Source organism: Poecilia reticulata, linkage group LG2 (assembly GCF_000633615.1).
Source record: "Poecilia reticulata strain Guanapo linkage group LG2, Guppy_female_1.0+MT, whole genome shotgun sequence".
NCBI lineage: Eukaryota > Metazoa > Chordata > Actinopteri > Cyprinodontiformes > Poeciliidae > Poecilia > Poecilia reticulata.
The window spans coordinates 15411738-15431171 of NC_024332.1; the positions used below are offsets into that span (position 1 = coordinate 15411738).

General features: G+C 41.0%; 2 protein-coding genes across 3 annotated transcripts; both read left to right on the top strand.

Annotated features, from left to right (window-relative positions):
• Window positions 1-58: 58 nt before the first annotated feature.
• On the top strand, window positions 59-14261 carry med14 (mediator complex subunit 14). Of its 2 annotated transcripts, XM_008433002.2 has the most exons (29): window positions 59-496; window positions 1486-1512; window positions 1632-1737; window positions 1847-2020; window positions 2154-2283; window positions 2385-2513; window positions 2614-2721; window positions 3761-3893; window positions 3995-4145; window positions 4278-4389; window positions 4935-5060; window positions 5383-5461; window positions 5558-5717; window positions 5812-6006; window positions 6215-6349; window positions 6447-6523; window positions 6619-6779; window positions 6966-7112; window positions 7977-8221; window positions 8910-9179; window positions 10143-10392; window positions 10834-10956; window positions 11146-11322; window positions 11994-12232; window positions 12324-12503; window positions 12595-12702; window positions 13089-13214; window positions 13320-13509; window positions 13605-14261. In XM_008433002.2, exons 1-29 carry the CDS (start codon window positions 321-323, stop codon window positions 13676-13678), a joined length of 4308 nt encoding a protein of 1435 aa, XP_008431224.1. In that variant the 5' UTR covers window positions 59-320; the 3' UTR covers window positions 13679-14261. The 2 variants fall into 2 exon arrangements, with proteins under 2 accessions (XP_008431224.1, XP_008431231.1); XM_008433009.2 differs by lacking the exon at window positions 10834-10956 and having other exon boundaries at window positions 60-496.
• Window positions 14262-15338: 1077 nt separating this feature from the next.
• Window positions 15339-18687, top strand: LOC103478957 (uncharacterized). Its single transcript, XM_008433125.2, has 8 exons — window positions 15339-15815; window positions 16096-16214; window positions 16744-16804; window positions 16889-16956; window positions 17037-17139; window positions 17832-17950; window positions 18066-18211; window positions 18292-18687. Exons 1-8 carry the CDS (start codon window positions 15755-15757, stop codon window positions 18398-18400), a joined length of 786 nt encoding a protein of 261 aa, XP_008431347.1. The 5' UTR covers window positions 15339-15754; the 3' UTR covers window positions 18401-18687.
• The last annotated feature ends 747 nt before the right edge of the window (window positions 18688-19434 follow it).

Genomic DNA, 19434 nt, shown 5'->3' on the forward strand with positions numbered 1-19434 from the left:
CTCGTTCTTTAAAAAATCCTGTCTGGGTTTTCTGTCTCTCCAACTTGTATGCTAATTATCCCCGATATCAAAGATGGCGGCCTAGCAGCATTGAAAATCTTCTCCGTAATGACTTACTAAATTAAGCATTAGCTGACTTTTTGTTGTTTACAGAAGTGACTAAGTCATTGCAGCGCTGCTCTTCTCATAGAAGAAATGGTGTGAGAATACGAGGAAAGTGTCTTTTGAGGAGGAGCGGGCCACTACTAGCCGAGAGTTTCCCGTTGTCTGGCTGCTTGCGCAGCGGAGCAGCTAACTAGCCTATACCGTCAATTTTTAAAATGGCTCCGGTGCAGATTGGGTCAGATGGGCCGCTCGTTCCGCTCGGAGGTCCCGTTGTCTCGGGTCCACAGCCACCACCTCCCGGGACCCCAGCTACACAGGGCGTCAAACTAAGCCTGCTTATTGAATTTCTTCTCCAGCGGACTTACCATGAAATTACCCTGCTGGCTGAGCTGTAAGTAACAGTTAGCTTAGCAGGCCCACAGGCGGGCTAATAGGCTAACGCTTGTAAACTTGAGAACTTTAGAGCTGTAAAATAAACTCTTGTTGTTTTATTACGCTCAAACAATACCTATGACAATCATACTAATTTGTTATATTAAACAAAGACTCAATGCATAAAAAGTGATTGCTTTCTTAAGGGGCGTACAACTAAATAACTTGCTACTACCGCTTCATAATCAGTGATCAGAAGTTTACCAGTAAAGTACAGTGTTGTTAAGTTAAATGACAAACTACCACAAGCTGTCAAACAAAGTTACAAACACTCAAACATCTTACCTGTAAGTCGGAATAGTCTGATGCAGCTGTTGATGCAGCTGTTGTTGCATCAACAGCTGGTGACCTCTTGCTGGGAAAAACAGATCGGTCTCAAAGTCTCATCTCTCTCTCGCTCCACATTCATTGAGCGAGATGAATGTAAAAATGTGGATCTTTTTTACAGATGATCCACACTCATCTGTAAAAATCAGTAAAAGCTATTGTTCATAAAGTTCGTTTCCTTTAGACAAATATCAGGCTTCCTTTGTTGTTGTGCTGTTTACCCAAAATCAGTTACTTATTTGAGACCCTGTCACTTACAAGCTCCCACACTCACATTCCCCTGGTGACATTACGTAAGGCAACCCACAGCACGTTGCTTTCATATTTCTTTGTTCTTTTTATTGCATGTTTCCAATACATCGTATTTTTTGCTTTTTTTACTCGTAACAAAGTATACAAAGTTTTTAAACACATTCAAAGCCACAATATATATATAAATATAAACATCCATCAGGGGTTGGAGGATTCAACAGAGTCAAGCAATCAGTCAAAAGGTTTGAGCGATTCTGTGACAAAGCTTGTGGAAAAAGAAGGGCAAAAACATCGTTACAACTTTTTAGGATAGAAGATGCTGTGATTTAAATGTGACCTTAATTTAAAATCAATGTTTTTGTTTTGCAGGCTCCCCCGAAAGACTGATATGGAGCGGTATGTTTGCTTTAATATATTTCCTCTTATTTATTAAATACAATAATTAAATTCACAACTTTTTTAAGGGACATTTCTTTTCATTTGACTGTCATTTCTTAAACTTCTCTTTCATGAAGGAAAATTGAGATCGTCCAGTTTGCAAGTCGCACCAGGCAGCTGTTTGTGCGTCTCCTGGCCCTGGTTAAGTGGGCAAGCAATGCGGGGAAAGTTGAGAAGTGTGCGGTACGTTGTGTTTAATGAAATTCTCCTGCTGTGCGTTACGTGGTTCTGTCGACAGAAGCACAAACGTCTAGCTGACCATACCTCTCTGACTTGGCTTGTGTTGTGACAGATGATCTCCAGCTTCCTGGATCAGCAGGCCATCTTGTTTGTGGACACAGCCGACAGACTGGCTCTGCTGGCTCGGGACGCCCTCGTGCACGCTCGCTTGCCCAGCTTTGCCATCCCCTTCGCCATCGACGTCTTGACGACAGGGTCGTACCCACGCCTGCCTACGTGCATACGTGCAAGTCTTAAATCTTGATTTTTCTTTCCCTGTTAAAGCTGGATAAAAAGAAGATGCAGATTTAGATATTCAGACTTGTCTGTCTAATGTGTCACTTTATTTATTTATTTATTTATTTTTTGTCTTTGTTCAGGATAAAATAATACCTCCCGACCCAATCACTAAGACGGAGAAGCAGACCACTTTAAACCAGCTCAATCAGATTCTGCGACATCGCCTTGTCACCACTGACCTGCCTCCACAGCTGGCAAATCTCACAGTTGGTAAGCGGTTTGTGTAAAGGTCTTGGAATTTTAACTGCCTACTGTTGATTTATTTATTTTTTATTATTATTATTTATCTTGCTTATTTGTATATTCTTTAGCTAATGGTCGTGTTAAGTTTCGGGTGGAGGGAGAGTTTGAGGCCACTCTGACAGTAATGGGAGATGATCCCGACATTCCCTGGCGGCTCCTGAAGTTAGAAATTCTAGTGGAGGACAAAGAAACTGGAGGTGAAGAAGCTAATTCTGATTATATTTTATGAGTAACATCCATAGTGTGGCCAAATGTGTGATTTCCTCTTTTTTTTTTACTTTCACTGCTTACTAACAGACGGACGAGCACTGGTCCACAGTTTGCAGGTGAACTTCATCCACGAGTTGGTCCAGGCTCGACTTTGTGCCGATGAAAAACCCCTCCAGGACATGTACAACTGCCTGCGTATCCTTTAAATGTTTCTGTGTTTGCTCATCGAGACAAACATTTTCAGGGTGTTTCCTGGTCTGGATGCATGTGGAGAAAGTTTACGAGAGCAAGGGAAAAATATTGGTATTCGCAGAACGTATTTCTTCTTCCATTTTCTAACAGTTCAGTCCATCTTCAATGCCTAGTCCCTGTAGAAAATCAGCCATGAATTTAGAGGAAGCTTTGTGTCTATGCTTTGAAACTGATGCAATATGTATCGGTTTTAAATGCACTTTGTACATGTCTTTTGTGCAACGGTTCAGGTTTTGTCCAGTTCTGCTCTGACCCTCTGCAGTAGTGTGTGTGTGTGTGTGTTGAAGCATATAGGGTATTGACTGATCAAGCAGACAAGTGTAGAATTCCAATGAGAATCCCAGCTGCAGTAATGCATCCTGCCTAGCACCCTTTCATTAATTCTTAAATAACAAATCAGCTTTTTGTTAACGGCAAAGAAAGAGCAGCACTGTTCCTGCAAGCATCGGTCATCTGAGGTGTTTTTCTTTTCTTTTCTTTTTTTAAACCACTTACAGAGATGTGTGCTTCCACACCTGTCAGCATGTTTATGAAATACGGCTAAATTAAATTTTCTGTCAGTTGCATAGCTTCGACGTATATATTTAGCCAGTCATTTGCGTGTGACGGCAAGGCTTCAGCGAACAAAATCTTGATATTAGTTTCTGTCAAAATGCATCTTTTATGCAGAAATAGAAACAACCAGGTATTAGCATTTAATGCAATCGTCAAACTCTCAAAGACTTAATCAAGCATGCGAATTGAGCAAGACTGCTAATCACAATGCTAATCAGTACATCTCTGCACTGGCTTTCACCCACCCCCACGTCAAAGAGCAGTCTGTGTGAGGCACAAGCAGCTCTTTAACTAATAATCTACATCTTGAAGGATGTGTGCGTGTGTTTCGAATGTCAATGCCGCGATAAGTCACATAGTCAACCATCTACCTTGATCTGTAATTCACCCCCCATACCATGCTTTTCTTTAACTGCACCTTATCCAGATTCCTTTTGCCTGTCGCTGCAGCTCGAGGTCCTCCATTCTCAGACACTGATGCTGATCAGAGAGCGCTGGGGAGACCTGGTGCAGGAGGAAAAATATGTTCCGGCAAAATACCTCACGCTTTCTGTCTGGAAGTAAGGCGTCTACACTTTCAGACGGGGGAAAAAGATGAGGTTTAATGAAGAAACATAAAAAAAAATAAAAATACCAAATTGTTTTTGTTTAATCTTTACAGCCAACAGGTTTTGGGTCGAAAAACAGGCACAGCATCAGTGCATAAAGTCACAATCAAGATCGATGAATCAGATGGATCTAAGCCATTGCAAATATCTCATGAGCCCGCTCTCCCTGCATGTGACTCAAAGTTAATGGAGCGAGCCATGAAGGTGAAATTAAAAATGAAAATGGTTTCTTTTCCTGATGTAATGCAACATTTAGACCGTTAGGATTTCCTTTGCATTTAAATCTCAGCTTCAGCTAAGTTTTTTTTTTCTCTCTCTTTTTTCTGACTTATTTAGATTGATCATCTCTCAGTGGAGAAGCTGCTGATTGACAGTGTTCATGCCCGCGCCCATCAGAAGCTGCAGGAACTCAAGGCCATTTTAAAGACCAGCAATCCCAGCGATAACTGTATGCATTTCATCTTTGTTTCTACTTGACAGAATCATTAAAACCCAGAGCTTTTCTGTTGTGTTAGTTTTATGCCATATGTAATAAGACTCCATGTTTATTTTTATTTTTTTCTCTCACATCACTTGAATATTTACTGAAAAGCATTGGGGATCTTGAAGATAGGTTTTTGGTTGCATCCTTTTTAAAGGTTTTTAATCTTATTGCCAACCCATACAATTTATTTATTTGTGTTTTTCTTTTGTACATTTCTGTCATGATACAGACTTGATTTCCATTCATTATGGGCTTAAAATATCTTAAATTTGAGTTGGTGAGACCTGCAGAAACTCTTAACGAGTGTCTCAGTAAGTTTTCCACATTTAACCAGATTGATCTGGATCACTTTCTCCCCTTTGGTAAATGAAATCACAGCACAGCTTTACCAGAGGTTCTTTCTGAATCACATATTTTACTAGTCTCAGTCTTGTTTTGTCCCAGTGTATGTTTTCCAGTCATATTTAGTGTTAAATACTTGCTTGTTTTACTGTATTTTTTTCCTCCAGCATTCATTGAGACAGCTTTGCCCACGCTGGTCGTTCCGATACTTGAGCCATGTGGTCGCTCAGAGTGCCTGCACATTTTTGTAGATCTTCATTCTGGCATGTTTCAACCCATGCTCTATGGATTAGGTAAGCAGCAGCAGCAAATACAAACTCCTCTTTTGTGGGTCCTGTATTTTTTGTGTTCGTTTTGATTAACCTGACTCTTACACCAGTTTTGCATTGGTGTTGTGTTTTTAAAACAAGCTTTTAGCAACTTATACTTTTTGTGTTTTAACTATAATTTGACTAGTTTAATTTAAAATGTAACTCCTTCTATTGATGATGTTTTTTTCTGTCAACTTTCATCTGATTGTGTTTTAAAGCTATGGCTACACATTTATCTATAATTGTGATTTATTAGCTTTCTTCATTCTCTGAGCCATAAATCCTGGGTTTGTTCTCTCTACAGATCAGTCCATGCTGGATGACATTGAAAAGACGGTCAACGATGATATGAAGCGCATTCTCTCTTGGCTTCAGCAGCTCCGGTAAGTTCATACAAACTAAATCGATTTTTATTTACTGAATGTGATAAATTACGAACACTGTGCGGGGACTGTGAGGCATTCATTCTCTCCGGTTAGGTTCTGGCTGGGGGAGCAGCGATGCCGACAGTCCGTGAAGCACCTTCCCACCGTTTGCTCCGACATCCTTCACCTCTCCAATTCGGCCACGCACCCAGTCGGCAGCTTGTCCAAGCACAAACTCTTCATCAAGCTCACTCGTCTCCCACAATACTACATTGTGAGTTTTGTCGGGCAGTTTATTGTTTAAAGACGTGTTCATTCCCATGCATTTATTTTATTTTTTTCAAATATTTTCTCTTGTTTCCCTGCAGGTGGTGGAAATGCTTGAAGTGCCTAGCAGTCCCACAGCATTACAGTACAAATACTCTTTCCTATCAGTTTCTCAGTTGGAGGGAGAGGACGGGCCTATGTGCGCACAACTTTTACAGCTTTTTAAACCCAACCTGGAACAACTTGTCCAGGACCCAACAACAGGGAGAGAGGCTCGACCTGGAACAAAAAGAAAGGTAGTTGTTTATTTTATATTGTGAAAAAATGGATGGATTTAATGTGAGATTCTGAACTTTGTGTGGAAATGTTTTGGGCCCTGTTTATAACAGCTAAATGGAAAGTATGGAGCAACTGCAAACCTGCCACGCTCACACCATCTTCCTTAAGTTACTGTACATGCTTTAAATACACCTTCAACATCGTTCTCTGTCTTCTGCTCTGTAGATTGCTGGAGATCAAGGAGACTCTGAGCCTAAGAAGCCCAAGAGGTCTGGAGAAATGTGTGCTTTCAACAAGGAGCTGGCTCATCTTGTAGCCATGTGCGACACCAACATGCCTTTTATTGGTCTCAGAGCAGAGGTCAGTCAGCGTTTGGTCTTCAGGTGTACATTTCTGGATTCAAGGCTTGCATAATTCCCAACTGATCCCAAATGGTTTTTCTTTCTCTTCTGAGTAGCTTTCCAACATGGCCATTCCAAACGAGGGAATGCAAGTGGAAGGGGACGGGAGTAGTCACGCAATCCGACTGCTAAGGTAAAACAAACCTCCACGTGCCTCCTTTTTCTTTCGTGTGTTTTGTTCTCTTCAATCTGTAAAACGGCAAACTGTTTACGCCTCTTGTTTTCTAGGATTCCCCCTTGTAGAGATGTCGGAGAGGAAACCAGGAGAGCTTTGGAGCGCTCCCTCTTGGACAGCACCATTCGCTTGCAGGGCAGGAATAACCGGACCTGGGTGGCCGAGCTGGTCCTGGCCAACTGTCCACTCAGCAGCACCAACAGCAAGGAACAAGGTGCTTTTCATTTTTTTTACCAAATGCACATCATTTCGTCCACTGAAAATAATAATTTTAGCATCTTTTTATTCAAAATAATTTATTCAAAACCTCTGTATTTTTGTCATTAATCTTTATAGAAAAAAAATGTTCCTCTGTTTGCATTCTGACCCGTGTTCTCACTGAGTTTCCCTGTTCTACCAGCCTCCACTCGCCATGTGTATTTGACCTATGAGAACCCTCTGTCGGAGCCTGTGGGCGGGAGGAAGGTGGTGGAGATGTTCCTGAACGACTGGAAGGCCATCAGCCAGCTCTACCAGTGTGTTCTGAACTTTTCTTGCACGCTGCCAGGTGGGTGCATGTTGACCTGAAAGAAATAGGTCTTCACATTTGCCAATGATCCGATTGCAGAAATTAGCAAGGCTCCTATACAGACTGGGAACATTTGGGATTTTAATTAAGTAATTTCCAGGTGTGGAGAAATATAAAAAAATTACAAACCAGGGCTGAAGTGATTAATAGGATTAATGGTGATTAATGAAATAATCAAATGTCCTTGTCAAATGGCATTTTGACTAAAAATCTGGATCTTTTTTTCCAAATTCCAATTATTATTATTTTTTTAAATCTTTCTCTTTCTTACTGTTTATTCAATGTCACATGCTGTAAAGCACTTTGAAATGCCTTGCTGCTGAAATGTGCTATACAAATAATATTTGATTGATTGATTGAATCAACTAGTTTAGTAATTGATTAGTGAACTTTGTTTTATATTAAAATATATTTCCAACATTTTATATAATTGGCTTAAGTGGTTAAATGAAAAATCTGTAGAATGTGCTAAAGTTCTCATGGATGCATCAATCCATCTTTTTGTCTATTTTTCCATGTATTCTTTTATTAAAGTGGACATTTGTATAAATATCTGTAGACAATTCAGAGTGAAATCTGGTACTCATGTTTTAACAGTTGTTCAAGAAATTAGATTTTGGAATTTTGTATTCAAAGTCTAATTGGAACACAATTAGACTTTGGACTAAATATGAACACCATGTTCATATTTAGAACATGGTGTTCTAACATGGTGTTCTAAATATGACATTTAGAACACCATGTAGGAATCCTGGAGTCTGGGTCGTTTTCTGCATAGGAAAAATCCACCTGTATTTGTAAGTATTGTTTCTGCCGTGTAACGCGGTCATTTCTTCACTCCAGAAATGCCGCCCTACCTGAGCCAGTTCTCGGAGGTCCGGCTGTATAACTACCGCAAGCTGGTGCTGTGCTACGGCACCACCAAAGGCAGCTCCGTCACCATCCAGTGGAACTCCAACACGCAGCGCTTCCACCTCGCCCTGGGCACTGTGGGGCCCAACTCAGGCTGCTCCAACTGCCACAACATCATCCTCCACCAGCTGCAGGAGATGTTCAACAAGAACCCGAACGTGATGCAGCTGCTGCAGGTACACAGTCAAAACTCTTAAAACGGTACTCATAGAAGGTGCATTCAAGTGGCTTGCTTTGGTGTGCTGAACTTTCTAATAAATCGATGGATGTGAAAAACAAGTTAGATGATCTTTAAACCACAGGAGTGTTGCATTTAATTAGCATTTATCAGTGCCTCCAGGATGTTGAGATGGTTTCTTGTGATTACTGAGGTCTAAAGTTGCTGATTATGTGGCACTTTTTTCAAAACGTAGCTGTGAAAGTTGCAATTTAAGCTTTATTTTTTGCCATAACATTGTCTTACAAAAATGTTTACATAACCTTTCCAAAAAAAGACAAGATTTTAATATGCAAAGTGCAAATAATACTTTCAAATAAAATCATGTCCTGGGGAGTTGTCAGAGTGCAAAAGAATATTTCTGTATTGGTCATTCAAGTTAATATGAGCTGTTTACACTGTGTAAGCAAATCCTATTGAACAGAAATAGGGCTGCAAAAAAAAAGTTACGAGAGTTGAATGGATTTTCCAAAATTCAGCCAAGTTTCAGTGATTGGTCATAAAAATTGCAACTTCCTGGAGGGACTGATTTAACAAGCTGTGATTAGAAATTAAAAGCATGAAGTTATTTCAGTGTCGGTATTGGCGAACAATCTGCACAGATCTACAAAATAATTTTTCCTAAATCCTTTTTTGTGACTTTCCAGGTGCTCTATGACACACAAGCTCCTCTCAATGCAATCAACAAGCTACCAACAGTGCCCATGCTGGGCCTCACCCAGCGCACCAACACTGCCTACCAGTGTTTCTCCATCCTGCCCCAGTCCCCCACGCACATCCGCCTAGCGTTCCGCAACATGTACTGCATCGACATCTACTGCCGCAGCCGAGGAGTGGTGGCCATTCGAGACGGAGCCTACAGCCTGTTTGACAACACTAAGATTGTGGAAGGGTTTTACCCCGCTCCAGGACTCAAGGTAAACGGGAGGAAGAGGGTTAAAGAGAAAAAACTCACACTTTTTTTTTAAACTGTAAAAGAGAAAATGCTTGGTTTTTTTTGTTTTTAAAAAAAAATTTAGATAAAATTTGAGTAAGTTTATTAGATTTTGTCTTTGATTATTAGTTTTTTTTATTACTCACAAAATGCTAGGTGTGAAGGAGAGCTGACAAACTGCACATTAACCTGAGCACTGCCGCAGGATAGTGAAACATGGTGTTGGCAGTATCATGCTCTGGGAATGCATTTCTTTAGTGTTTCCAGGATGTCTGCGCATTTCTTGGAAAGTCTTAAATAAATAAATGCAGCTAAAATTAAGGCCTTAAAATGTCTTAAATTTGTTTAAAAAAAATGTGAATATGTTATTACCAGGTCTTAAGGTTTGTCTCAACAGAACTATTTAATCTCATACATTATATATATGTTTATATGAGGTGTGTGTGTGTATATATATATATATATATATATATATATATGTATTTTTTTTCTGGTGGGACTTCTCTGTCTGGCAAAAATTTGAGTCCCACACTCTTCTGTGACTTGAGACGGTTGAGGCTACCTCTCGCTAGCTGCTAATGTACCTTTGCTAGCTAGCTTTTTTTTCGCCTATTTATCGTGTGAGAGATGGGTAAGACTGACAGTGAAGTTTGAACATTACTGTGAAGATTAAGGCCTTAAATTCATTTCATAATAGTCTTAAATTTGAGTTAGTAAAACCTGCAGAGACCATGGTTTCATTCAATAAACGTGTGTATTACTTTCTTTCCATTTCATAACTTTTTACTTCTTTGTGTTGCATAAAATCGGAATAAACATATTGGTGCAAAGTTAGCAACACTGAATTGGTGTCATTAGTTTTGCTGGACACTAAAAATAACCCCAAAAAAACCAGTGATATGATTCAGTTTTTCCACATCAAACATTTCTCTCTCTCCTCCTTCAGACATTCCTTAATATGTTTGTGGACAGCAGCCAAGACGCCCGCAGACGTTCCGTCAACGAAGACGACAATCCTCCCTCCCCTGTGGGCGTCGACGTGATGGACAGCCTGATGAACCAGCTGCAGGCTCAGCAGCAGCCCCAGACCATGAGAGGGGGCGCCGGAGGCGTATACCCGCCTCTTACGTCGCCGCCACCGAATTATCTTGCTAACGTTACTCCGTCGCCCTCCATGATGCCCACACAGTCGCCAGGTAACGGTACATTGTGATTCCCTCTCATACTTGTGAGTGTGGAGGTCTCGTTCCGTTTGTGTCGTCTCATCTCATCTCATTCAGACATCTTGTTCTAAATGATGAATTTTTAGTTTGACTCTCATGTCGTCATGGTCACCGACATATTTGTTGCCGGAGCAAATCATCTGAGAGCTTCTGCTGCCACGTGTGCCCTTTTTAGTTTGATGAAACTACAAGACCATTTGTGTTTCTCATGCAACATGTGCACACAGAAAAAAAAAGCATGTGTTCAGCCATATTCCCTCCCTACATTGGTCTCCATCTCAGCCCTCCAGCCAGACGCTACGGCCTCTCCGTCCAGCTTTAGCTTGTATGCTCACGAGTGATTGAGGGTGTGTGTGAGAGGAGCAGAGTCTTATGAGCCATTTGACGCATGTGTGTGTGTGTGTATATATGCAGGGAACATCCATGCCTCTGGCTCCCCTAGCGGAGCTTTGAGGGCGCCCTCTCCTTTTGGCCCCACCCCATCTCCGTCGTCTCTGGGCATAGCCATGGGCCAGACCAGCTTTGCCAGTCCCCACGGTAAGCAGCAGGGAGGGCCGTAAATGCTGGTCCCTGCTGGGCGAGGGGCTTGAACAGGCCGAAGCGAACATGACCGAGCCTTTTGTGCGCTGCAAACATTTAAGACTTTTAAAGCCAGGGCACGCAGTGTTGTATTTATGACTGTGATTGTTATGTTTAGTGACTGATTATTGGCTCTCTTCTACCTAGGTCCTCTGGACCCCAGCTCTCCTTACACCATGGTGTCTCCCAGCCACAGGGGCCAGTGGCCAGGCTCACCCCAGGTTTCAGGGCCTTCTCCTGGGGCCAGAATCCCCGGCATGTCCCCTGGTAATCCTTCGCTGCACTCGCCTATTCCCGACCCCAACTCTCCACGTGCTGGGAGCAGTAAGTACCACTTTCTCAATACTAACTATTAGGGCTGCATAATATATCTTAAATGCGCAACTTTTGCAATAATAGTCTGTGCAATGATGCATATTTGAAGGACTAGTTAAAGTGCAAAGTTTGTTGGTTATAATATTCACACTTTTCATGCTAAAAATACTCTCAGCCTCACTGCAGGAAATACCCACACATAAAAAGAGGATGATGTCAGAGATGATAAAATCATAGAGCGTTGGCAGCAGCATCATGACATTTGAGGGAGAAATTAGTGAGGACTCTATGTTGATTGCAAATGAAATTGCCATCAAAGAATTTTAAAGTAAACGCCACCATGACGTATTTTCTAATGTCGTGAGGAACAAAGTTTAGTGGCCAGTTATCAATTTTAAGTTTTTGCAAAATTCTGATCTGCAAATAGCAGGTTTTTCTGATTCTTTTTTTATTTGAACTATAAGTTTATTGCCTTCCCTGTGTCCAGACAATATTAGGTCTGTCACACACAGGGGAAAAAAGAAACAGAAAATATAAACAGAAACCTGAGCAGTGCGTCATCCTTCAGTACAACAGAAGTGTCACTTAGATCATATTTAAGTATATTAAATTCTGTGTTTTTCTGCCTTTTCAAAATCCCCTGTTTTTTGTTGTTGTTTTTTTTCCTATCTTTGCCTTAGGTTCCCAAGTCATGCCTACTAGTATGCCTCCTCCCCGAAAGCTACCTCAGCGCCCCTGGGCTGCATCCATCCCCACCATCCTCTCCCATAACGCCTTACACGTGCTTCTGCTCCCCTCACCCACCCCCTGCATGGTACCAGGCCTAGCAGGAAGCTATCTCTGCTCGCCACTGGAGCGCTTTCTGGGTTCCGTTATCATGAGGCGACACCTACAGAGGATCATCCAGCAGGAGGCGACGGTGAGTGTCTTGTCAGTAATTGGTTATTTGCTTCTCGAGTTTAATTTGAGTGTTTTCAGCGTAATCACCTGCCGTGTCGCATCTGCTCCAGTTATCGATCGTGAACTCCAACGAGCCAGGCGTGATCATGTTCAAGACGGACGTCCTCAAGTGCCGAGTGGCTCTCAATCCAAAGAACTATCAGACTCTGCAACTCAAAGTTACTCCAGAAAACGCAGGGCCCTGGTCCCAGGAGGAGCTCCAGGTGCTGGAGAGGTTCTTCGAGACCCGGGTAAATGAAAACGCTAGACAACACCTAAAATGACACACCTCCACTTTGTTTTATCCTAACAATCCTTCTTCTTTTAACTTTCTCTTGTCAGGTCGCTGGTCCTCCCTTTAAATTCAACACTCTGAGTGCCTTCACGAAACTGCTCGGGGCTCCCACTAATGTTCTTAGAGACTGTGTGCGCATCATGAAACTTGAGCTGGTGCGTAGCTTTCACTTCTGCTTTAAAGGCTTTTTTTTTTGTCTTATTAGTGAATTCTTTACTGTAAAAGATGTAAGTATCTCAATTTCCAGTTAGCATTTTTATTAGCTACACGAAGATTCCAAAACAGCTTTCAAAACCCATTTTCTGCCCTTACCGTCACATTAGATCTTTATTAATTTCTGCTTGGAGCAGAGGCGACGTCACACTGTGTGAGTTGTGACCAATTTATGTCTAATAATTTGGAAAAATTTGGCATTTCAAGTTTCCTACTAGCCATTCTCCGGTCTGGGATGATCTCACTGAAAATCATCCAGCTCCAACCAACACAAGTTTTTTCTGTGCATCTCTAGTTGGGCTTGACTAAAATATTTCTCTCTCGCCAGTTCCCTGACCAGGCTGGACAGCTCAAGTGGAACGTCCAGTTCTGTCTCACCATCCCTCCCAGTGCGCCCCCCATCGCTCCTCCTGGGACCATCGCTGTGGTGCTCAAGGCCAAAATGCTTTTTTTTGTAAGTTGCACCATCTCTCCTACCTCAGTAGCTCATTTACAGACCTTTAAATATTTGCAGGAGCCTGACTGTGTGTGTGCACGTTTGGCTATTTTCGTCTCACAGCTGCAGCTCACCCAGCGCATCCCGGTGCCCCAGGACCCCGTGAGCATCATTGTTCCTATCGTGTACGACATGGCCACGGGCCTCACTCAGCAGGCCGATATTCCCAGGCAGCACAGCTCTTCTGGAGCCGCAGCACTTCTGGTCTCTAACATTCTCAAGAGGTTCAACGAGCTGCACCCTTCCAGGCAGGGTAAGACTCCATAACAAGCTCCCCCTTAATCTAAATATCGACTAAGATTCTGACTTTACGGGAGTCGACCTTTCTAACACGCTCTTGTCTTTCAGGTGAGTGCACCATATTTGCATCCGTTCAAGAGCTGATGGCCAGCCTGTCGCTTCCCCCCAGCACTCGACAGTAACCCGTTCAGACTTTTTGTCCTGAAATTGAACTGGAGTTCCCTGAGATTGAAGTCCAGAGCTGACGTGACAAAAAAAAAAAAAAGAGGAAAAGCAGTGGTCTGAATCCAGCATGCCATCTCTCTTCAGCTAAAAACTTTGACTTGGAATGAAATCAGTGCTGAATGCAAAGGGAAAAAATATATAAATGTGTTATTTTTGTCCTGCAGGCACTTGTAAGCAAAATTATCTATTGAAAATTAAGATTGTTTACAAAAATATGTATATTGATGTAAATTTTGCTTGTCAGAAAGAAAATCAGGTGAGATGGTTTTTGCAAGATTTTTTTCTTCTGTCTATTGTAGTTTTCAGGGGATAGATTCCTTAGCACACTATTTAATGATCTTCTTGCCTTTTGTTTTGTCAGTATCTGCTTTTCTTTTTTTATTTGAATTTTTCATTTTCTATACTCTAAAACTGTGATAAACTTTATAAGCCAGTTGTATTTTACTAAGAACCATTTTGAGTCCTGATTGAAGGATTTGGAGACATGCTGTCTGACTTTGCTATTTAATAAACAAAGCCCCGTGTTGGTTTGTGCTTTAAGGATCTTCCATTCAGCGATGACTGTTGAAGTGCTCACTCTCCTCAGAGTTGACTTTTTAGAAAAAAATATTCCCTCTCAATGCCTCACAAGAGATAAAGCTCATTTCAGCTGGGATCTCCTTCTTTTGGTGCGTTTCTCATCAACGTAGATGAGGATGAACCTGTGGTCCAGAATGTTCCTCTTGGGGGAATTGGTCCATAATAAAAACATAAATTGGAAAAAATGTCCAGACACTTTAAAGCAGCTTGTATATTTAAATTTTATAATAAAGTAAAAAAACAAAGAGTTAAACATTACAAATGAGATTATCTGCTTTTCATACAGTAATTTAAGAAAACTGAATTTTAGTTTTTTTTTTTAAGTGTAAATATTTCATGGTTAAGGTCATCTTAAAATTATCACAATGCACTTATTTTCCATTATAAAAATAGACATAGGTTTTGATGTATGGATTCCCTATTTCTGCCTCCTGTGAAAGAAAAAATAAAATCACAGATAAATCACATAGTACCAGCACCAGGATATGTCATGGTTCCCCAAATCAACAATGACTGTAAATATATTGAATCTCAATTCATTGTGTGCCTCTCGACTCTTCCTCCAGACTGAGAAAATGTGATTTTCAATATTTGTCTCACCCCTTTCTACTCTCGCCCTGGGCAACTGCCCTTGCACCCCATTTCAAAAACCTACACTGCTTGTGAATGTCTCTTCTACTCTGAAATTGACGTTGTTGTTCATGCATCTTTTTTGGTGGCGCTTCACTTTTTTCTTCCACTAAACCTTCCATCAACACCCAACTTCGTTAGCAAAAACAATTTTGTGTCTTATCCAATGACTGTCATCATTGGATTTATCATTGCTTGAACATTTTATAACGTTTGCTAAATTTTGGCTTTTTATTTACTGCAACCACAGTCATCAAATTGAACAAACACGTGATATACATCGTGCAGTTGTTCAATCAAATCATTTTTTAAATAATCTAGTTTATTGAGGTAAACAATAAACTGGAATTTATTATTTACCTGCGATAGCTTTAAGGTTCCATCCTGACTGTGATGCTCTGATCCTCAACCTTAAAGCATGACATCATCTCCCCAGTCTGCGTGGGGTTGGCGTTCACTGAAACCGACCCTGAATTCACTGGTAGCAGGCGTCCGCATTTCGTCATTGTTTTGTTTTGCTTCAATCTATTCGAAGCCGCATGGAAACACCGGGAATAAAGGATGTTTCGCCACGCTGCGACGTTTAGTCGTTGTCATCTGCGAGAAGAAGACGAGTTTCTGAATGAACAACCGGTGTTCATTTACCCGCCCGAGCCTTTGGCACTCGAACGCACCACTCGCTGTGGCTACCACCGGGAAAATGCGTTAAATTAAATAGAAACGTTAGTCGTCTGCTGTCCCGTGTTGCTCGTACAAGCCGCTTCTTATGGCTTTTACCAGCAGGACGACATAAGGAGCCTCATCACGTCACATCCCGGTTAGACATGGCAGTCAGCACAACGGAGCCCCTCTGTCTTCCCTGCGTCTATCATGAAGATTTTAAAGGTAAGACTCTGCTTCGTATCTGATCTCAGTGTAATATGTGGGAGAATTAGAATTGAGTGTGGTAGAACTTCGTCCTACAGGCTTTGTCTGCTTCCCCAAAAACCTGACCACTCCCCTCCTGTCATCATCAAGCTCCCCATAGAGGGTTGATGCATGGTCCCAGGCTTTGGTGACAGCTCTCTGTGAAGCTTTACAAAGGAGTAGATAGTTTCAATAAAATAAAATAAAAGTAAAATAAGAAAATGTGCTGATGTGGTTTGGTTTGGTTTGGTGTGGTCAGTGGAGCTGCAGGTGAGGCGACCTCTGATGCCTGTTCGACTGAGTCCTGAGCAGGTGGGGCTGGAGATGCTGTGTCTCTGTGGGCAACTGGACCTCCTCATCAGGGCGCAGATGCAACAGGTAGGCTGACCTCTGACAAACAAACAAACAAACAAACAAACAAACAAACACACACTTAAACTAAAGTGCCAGACTTTTATGAAGTAAAAAAGGGACAATATGATAAATAATTTGATCAAATTGTAAAACTGATGAGAAGGAAATTTGAAAAAATTAAAAAATAAATAAAATAAAATAATAAAAAGTTGCAATAAGCTTGGTATACATGTGTGAACACCATGAAATAGTTTGTCTTGCAAAGGTTCTCCAAATATAAATGTCACATCAAAGGTAGAACAGGTTTTAAAGTATTTACCAGTGTCAATGTTTTTACATTAAATTGTAATCATTATTATTGTTTCGATTTTTCTTAAGACATTTTTACAACATAAAGACTTTTGATACTGTCAACTGTACATATGTGACATGTATCTCACACCTTCATCTGTAAAATTAGAGCAATCTTATCATCATAGTCCATACAGAGTAAATTGGTTTTATGTGTGATTTTCTTACACGCGAAGCTTAATTCTGTTTTTCAAATTTCCAGTTCCAGGAGCAGTTAGGTCAAGGCTGCAGCCCAGAAGAGTCGGACACCTTTCAGACCCAAGGTATGATGCCAACAAACTGTCGGGGGATCATTCTAGCTTCGCTAAACTCTGTGTATTTCATGTGTTTCTTCTCTAWCCTCCCAGGATCAGAGATTCTTGACCAAATGCTGCAGTGCCTTGAACATCTACCAAAGCCTATGCCACAGCTAGAGGTATTACACCTAATGGTGTTACCCTAATAAAATATTAGATTTTTCTTAGCACGGATTCAATTCTCACRTGTTTTGCTCAGGACTATCTGGACATGGTGGGTCTGTCTGCCATGTTTCCTCGTGTCGAGGTCTTCCTTATTCAAGGCAGCCCTGTTGATATGCTGGACCGGCCGCTGATGGATGGTAAGAACATTTAAATCATTCCCAACCAACAAAAACGGAGCACTAAGTTATGTCTTTGCACTCTCTGGTGGCGTCCTTCTCYCATCTTCCTAATATTTTCCATAAGAGTACAGCAACATAAAATGATTTCCAGGATGACGATCGCTTTAAGGAAGCATCTTCAATGTTCACATGAAGCATCCTCGATGTTCACAAAAATTATTTTGGCAAAAATAGTAAAAAAAAATAAAATAAAATTACAACCTCCTTTTTTCCAAAAGATKTTTTAAGCAAAAAAGTCACTTTTGGTAAAATAAATAAATAAATGAATAAATACTGCCACCACAGCCGCAAAATGAATTTTCAGAAGGTGACAATATCCTCTCCATCCAGCCTGACTGAGCTTGAGCTTTAATTTTGCAATCCAGGTTGGGGACCGTTTTACATTTCAGGACTATTAAAACACACATGCACATTGTTCTTTTCCGATTTTTTGTTTGCAAAAGTCATGTATCATTTGCCAWTGTCCTCATAATTATCTGCTACTCTTTGGCTGGCTTGTCACAGAAAATCTCATTGATAAAACACTGAAAGTTGTGATTACAGCGTTAAAAAAAAAAAAAAGTTAAAAAGTTCAATTCGTGCGCCTACAAATTGAACTTTTGTTGCCGTTCTGTTGCCGGCACCAACCTCTGCTTCTGTTCGTGCTACAGAATACTTCTTCCACGTCGCCAAACTGAACCAGCTGCTGGTGCTGAGTCAGCAGCTGGAGCAGGACATCAGGCACCTGGGTAGTCATAAATACATAGCCCACCAGCTCTCAGTTATCTATGTAAGTGGGGTGAATCTGTCTTCTGCTTTCTTTGAATTGATTCCTCTCCAGTCTTCTAAGCWATTCTGCCTGTTTCCTTAATGTGTCTCTTTTTTTCCTTTCTTTTCTTCTGAAGCAAGTCATCAGCTCTTTCAGGGGAATCCAGGTCTTTTCAGAAATAAAGAAGGACATTGAGACCAACTTCAAACAGATGAAGCAGTCTCTGGTGGCAGAGGAAGGCTGCAGGCATGAGCCTCAGCTGGCAGMTCATTACATCAGCTGGTGAGTTCCAGCCTTCGAGAAGACGATGATTAATCCGCGGACAATCTGATTAAGAGGCCATACTCTGTTCCCTCTTGTAGGATATTGGAAATAACGAAAGGCCTGACGTCGCTGGTTCTGTCGCTGCCAGAGGAGCTGACAGAGGACCTTCATCAGGCCTTCACCTTTGTGTCTCAGTTCTTGTCCTAGAAGCAGTCACCCCCGCAAACATCCCGGTAACTCCAGTAAGGATCCGGCTACTAACTGAACTGAACCACAACTGACTTTTAAAAAGGTGCTATGCCATTTGATTCAACTGAACAACGAAGAGCTGGACARCCTAGCTTACTTGGAGATATTGTAGAGTTTTTTTGTTATTTTGTCGTTCTCGTGTTGGGGACTGAATGTCAAGCTTGATGAAGCCACCCTTGCACTACTGTAATTACCAACTTAATTTTTTTTAAATACCATGGAAGAATAAAATTCATTAAAATGAATCTACGACTTGGGTCAAATGTTTTGAGTATCCTTCCACAAGCTGCACACTAGCTAATTTCGTAATAGTTTGAATTGTGATCTACTCTTTCGGACAAAACTGCTCTAATTGTTTTGTCTTTTGGGATATTAACACATAATTAAAGAGATAAACAAGACACTTAACGTATTTGCATGAACATACAACATCATTTCTTTGTTATTTTTTTTTAATCTGTCTTATTTAATGGTCAAATGTTGAGTTTTCATTAGCTTTAAGCCATCAAAATTTACTATATTTGTTTATTTTTATAAATAAACACTTTAGATATACAACTTGGAGTAATAAATCTATATAATACTTGAATTTTACTTAAAAATGAATCGATGAAATTAAAGACGCCATTCTATAATCTATTTGTGAACTTCTGATCGCCACTCTACACACCAAAGATAGGTAAATAGCTCCCCCTGCTGTTTTAATGATGTAAAACCAGGAAATACCATCACAGCTCCCGTCTGAATTGTCCTGTCGAGAGTTCTTAATTAAAAAACACACCAGGCAGTGTTTTAATCCTGCTACGAAAAACTCTGTAAAATATTAGCAGAAACAATAGTGCTCTTAGCTTTTATTTATGTAAACCTACATATTACTGAAGGCCGATGACGTATGTTTTAGCCCAGATGTGCCTCAGCTGTGGCAGCAGAAAACCAACCCGGACGGGCGCGCGCATCTGCCACCACAGCTGCAACGGGAGGGACGTAACAGA

Bases quoted from the DNA above. Each gene is read 5' to 3' on its own strand.
- med14 (XM_008433002.2), top strand. From the start codon at position 321: ATGGCTCCGGTGCAGATTGGGTCAGATGGGCCGCTCGTTCCGCTCGGA. The intron at 6,524-6,618 runs GTAAAACAAACC...CTTGTTTTCTAG, and splicing joins CACGCAATCCGACTGCTAAG to GATTCCCCCTTGTAGAGATG. The intron at 12,504-12,594 runs GTAAATGAAAAC...TTCTCTTGTCAG, and splicing joins AGAGGTTCTTCGAGACCCGG to GTCGCTGGTCCTCCCTTTAA.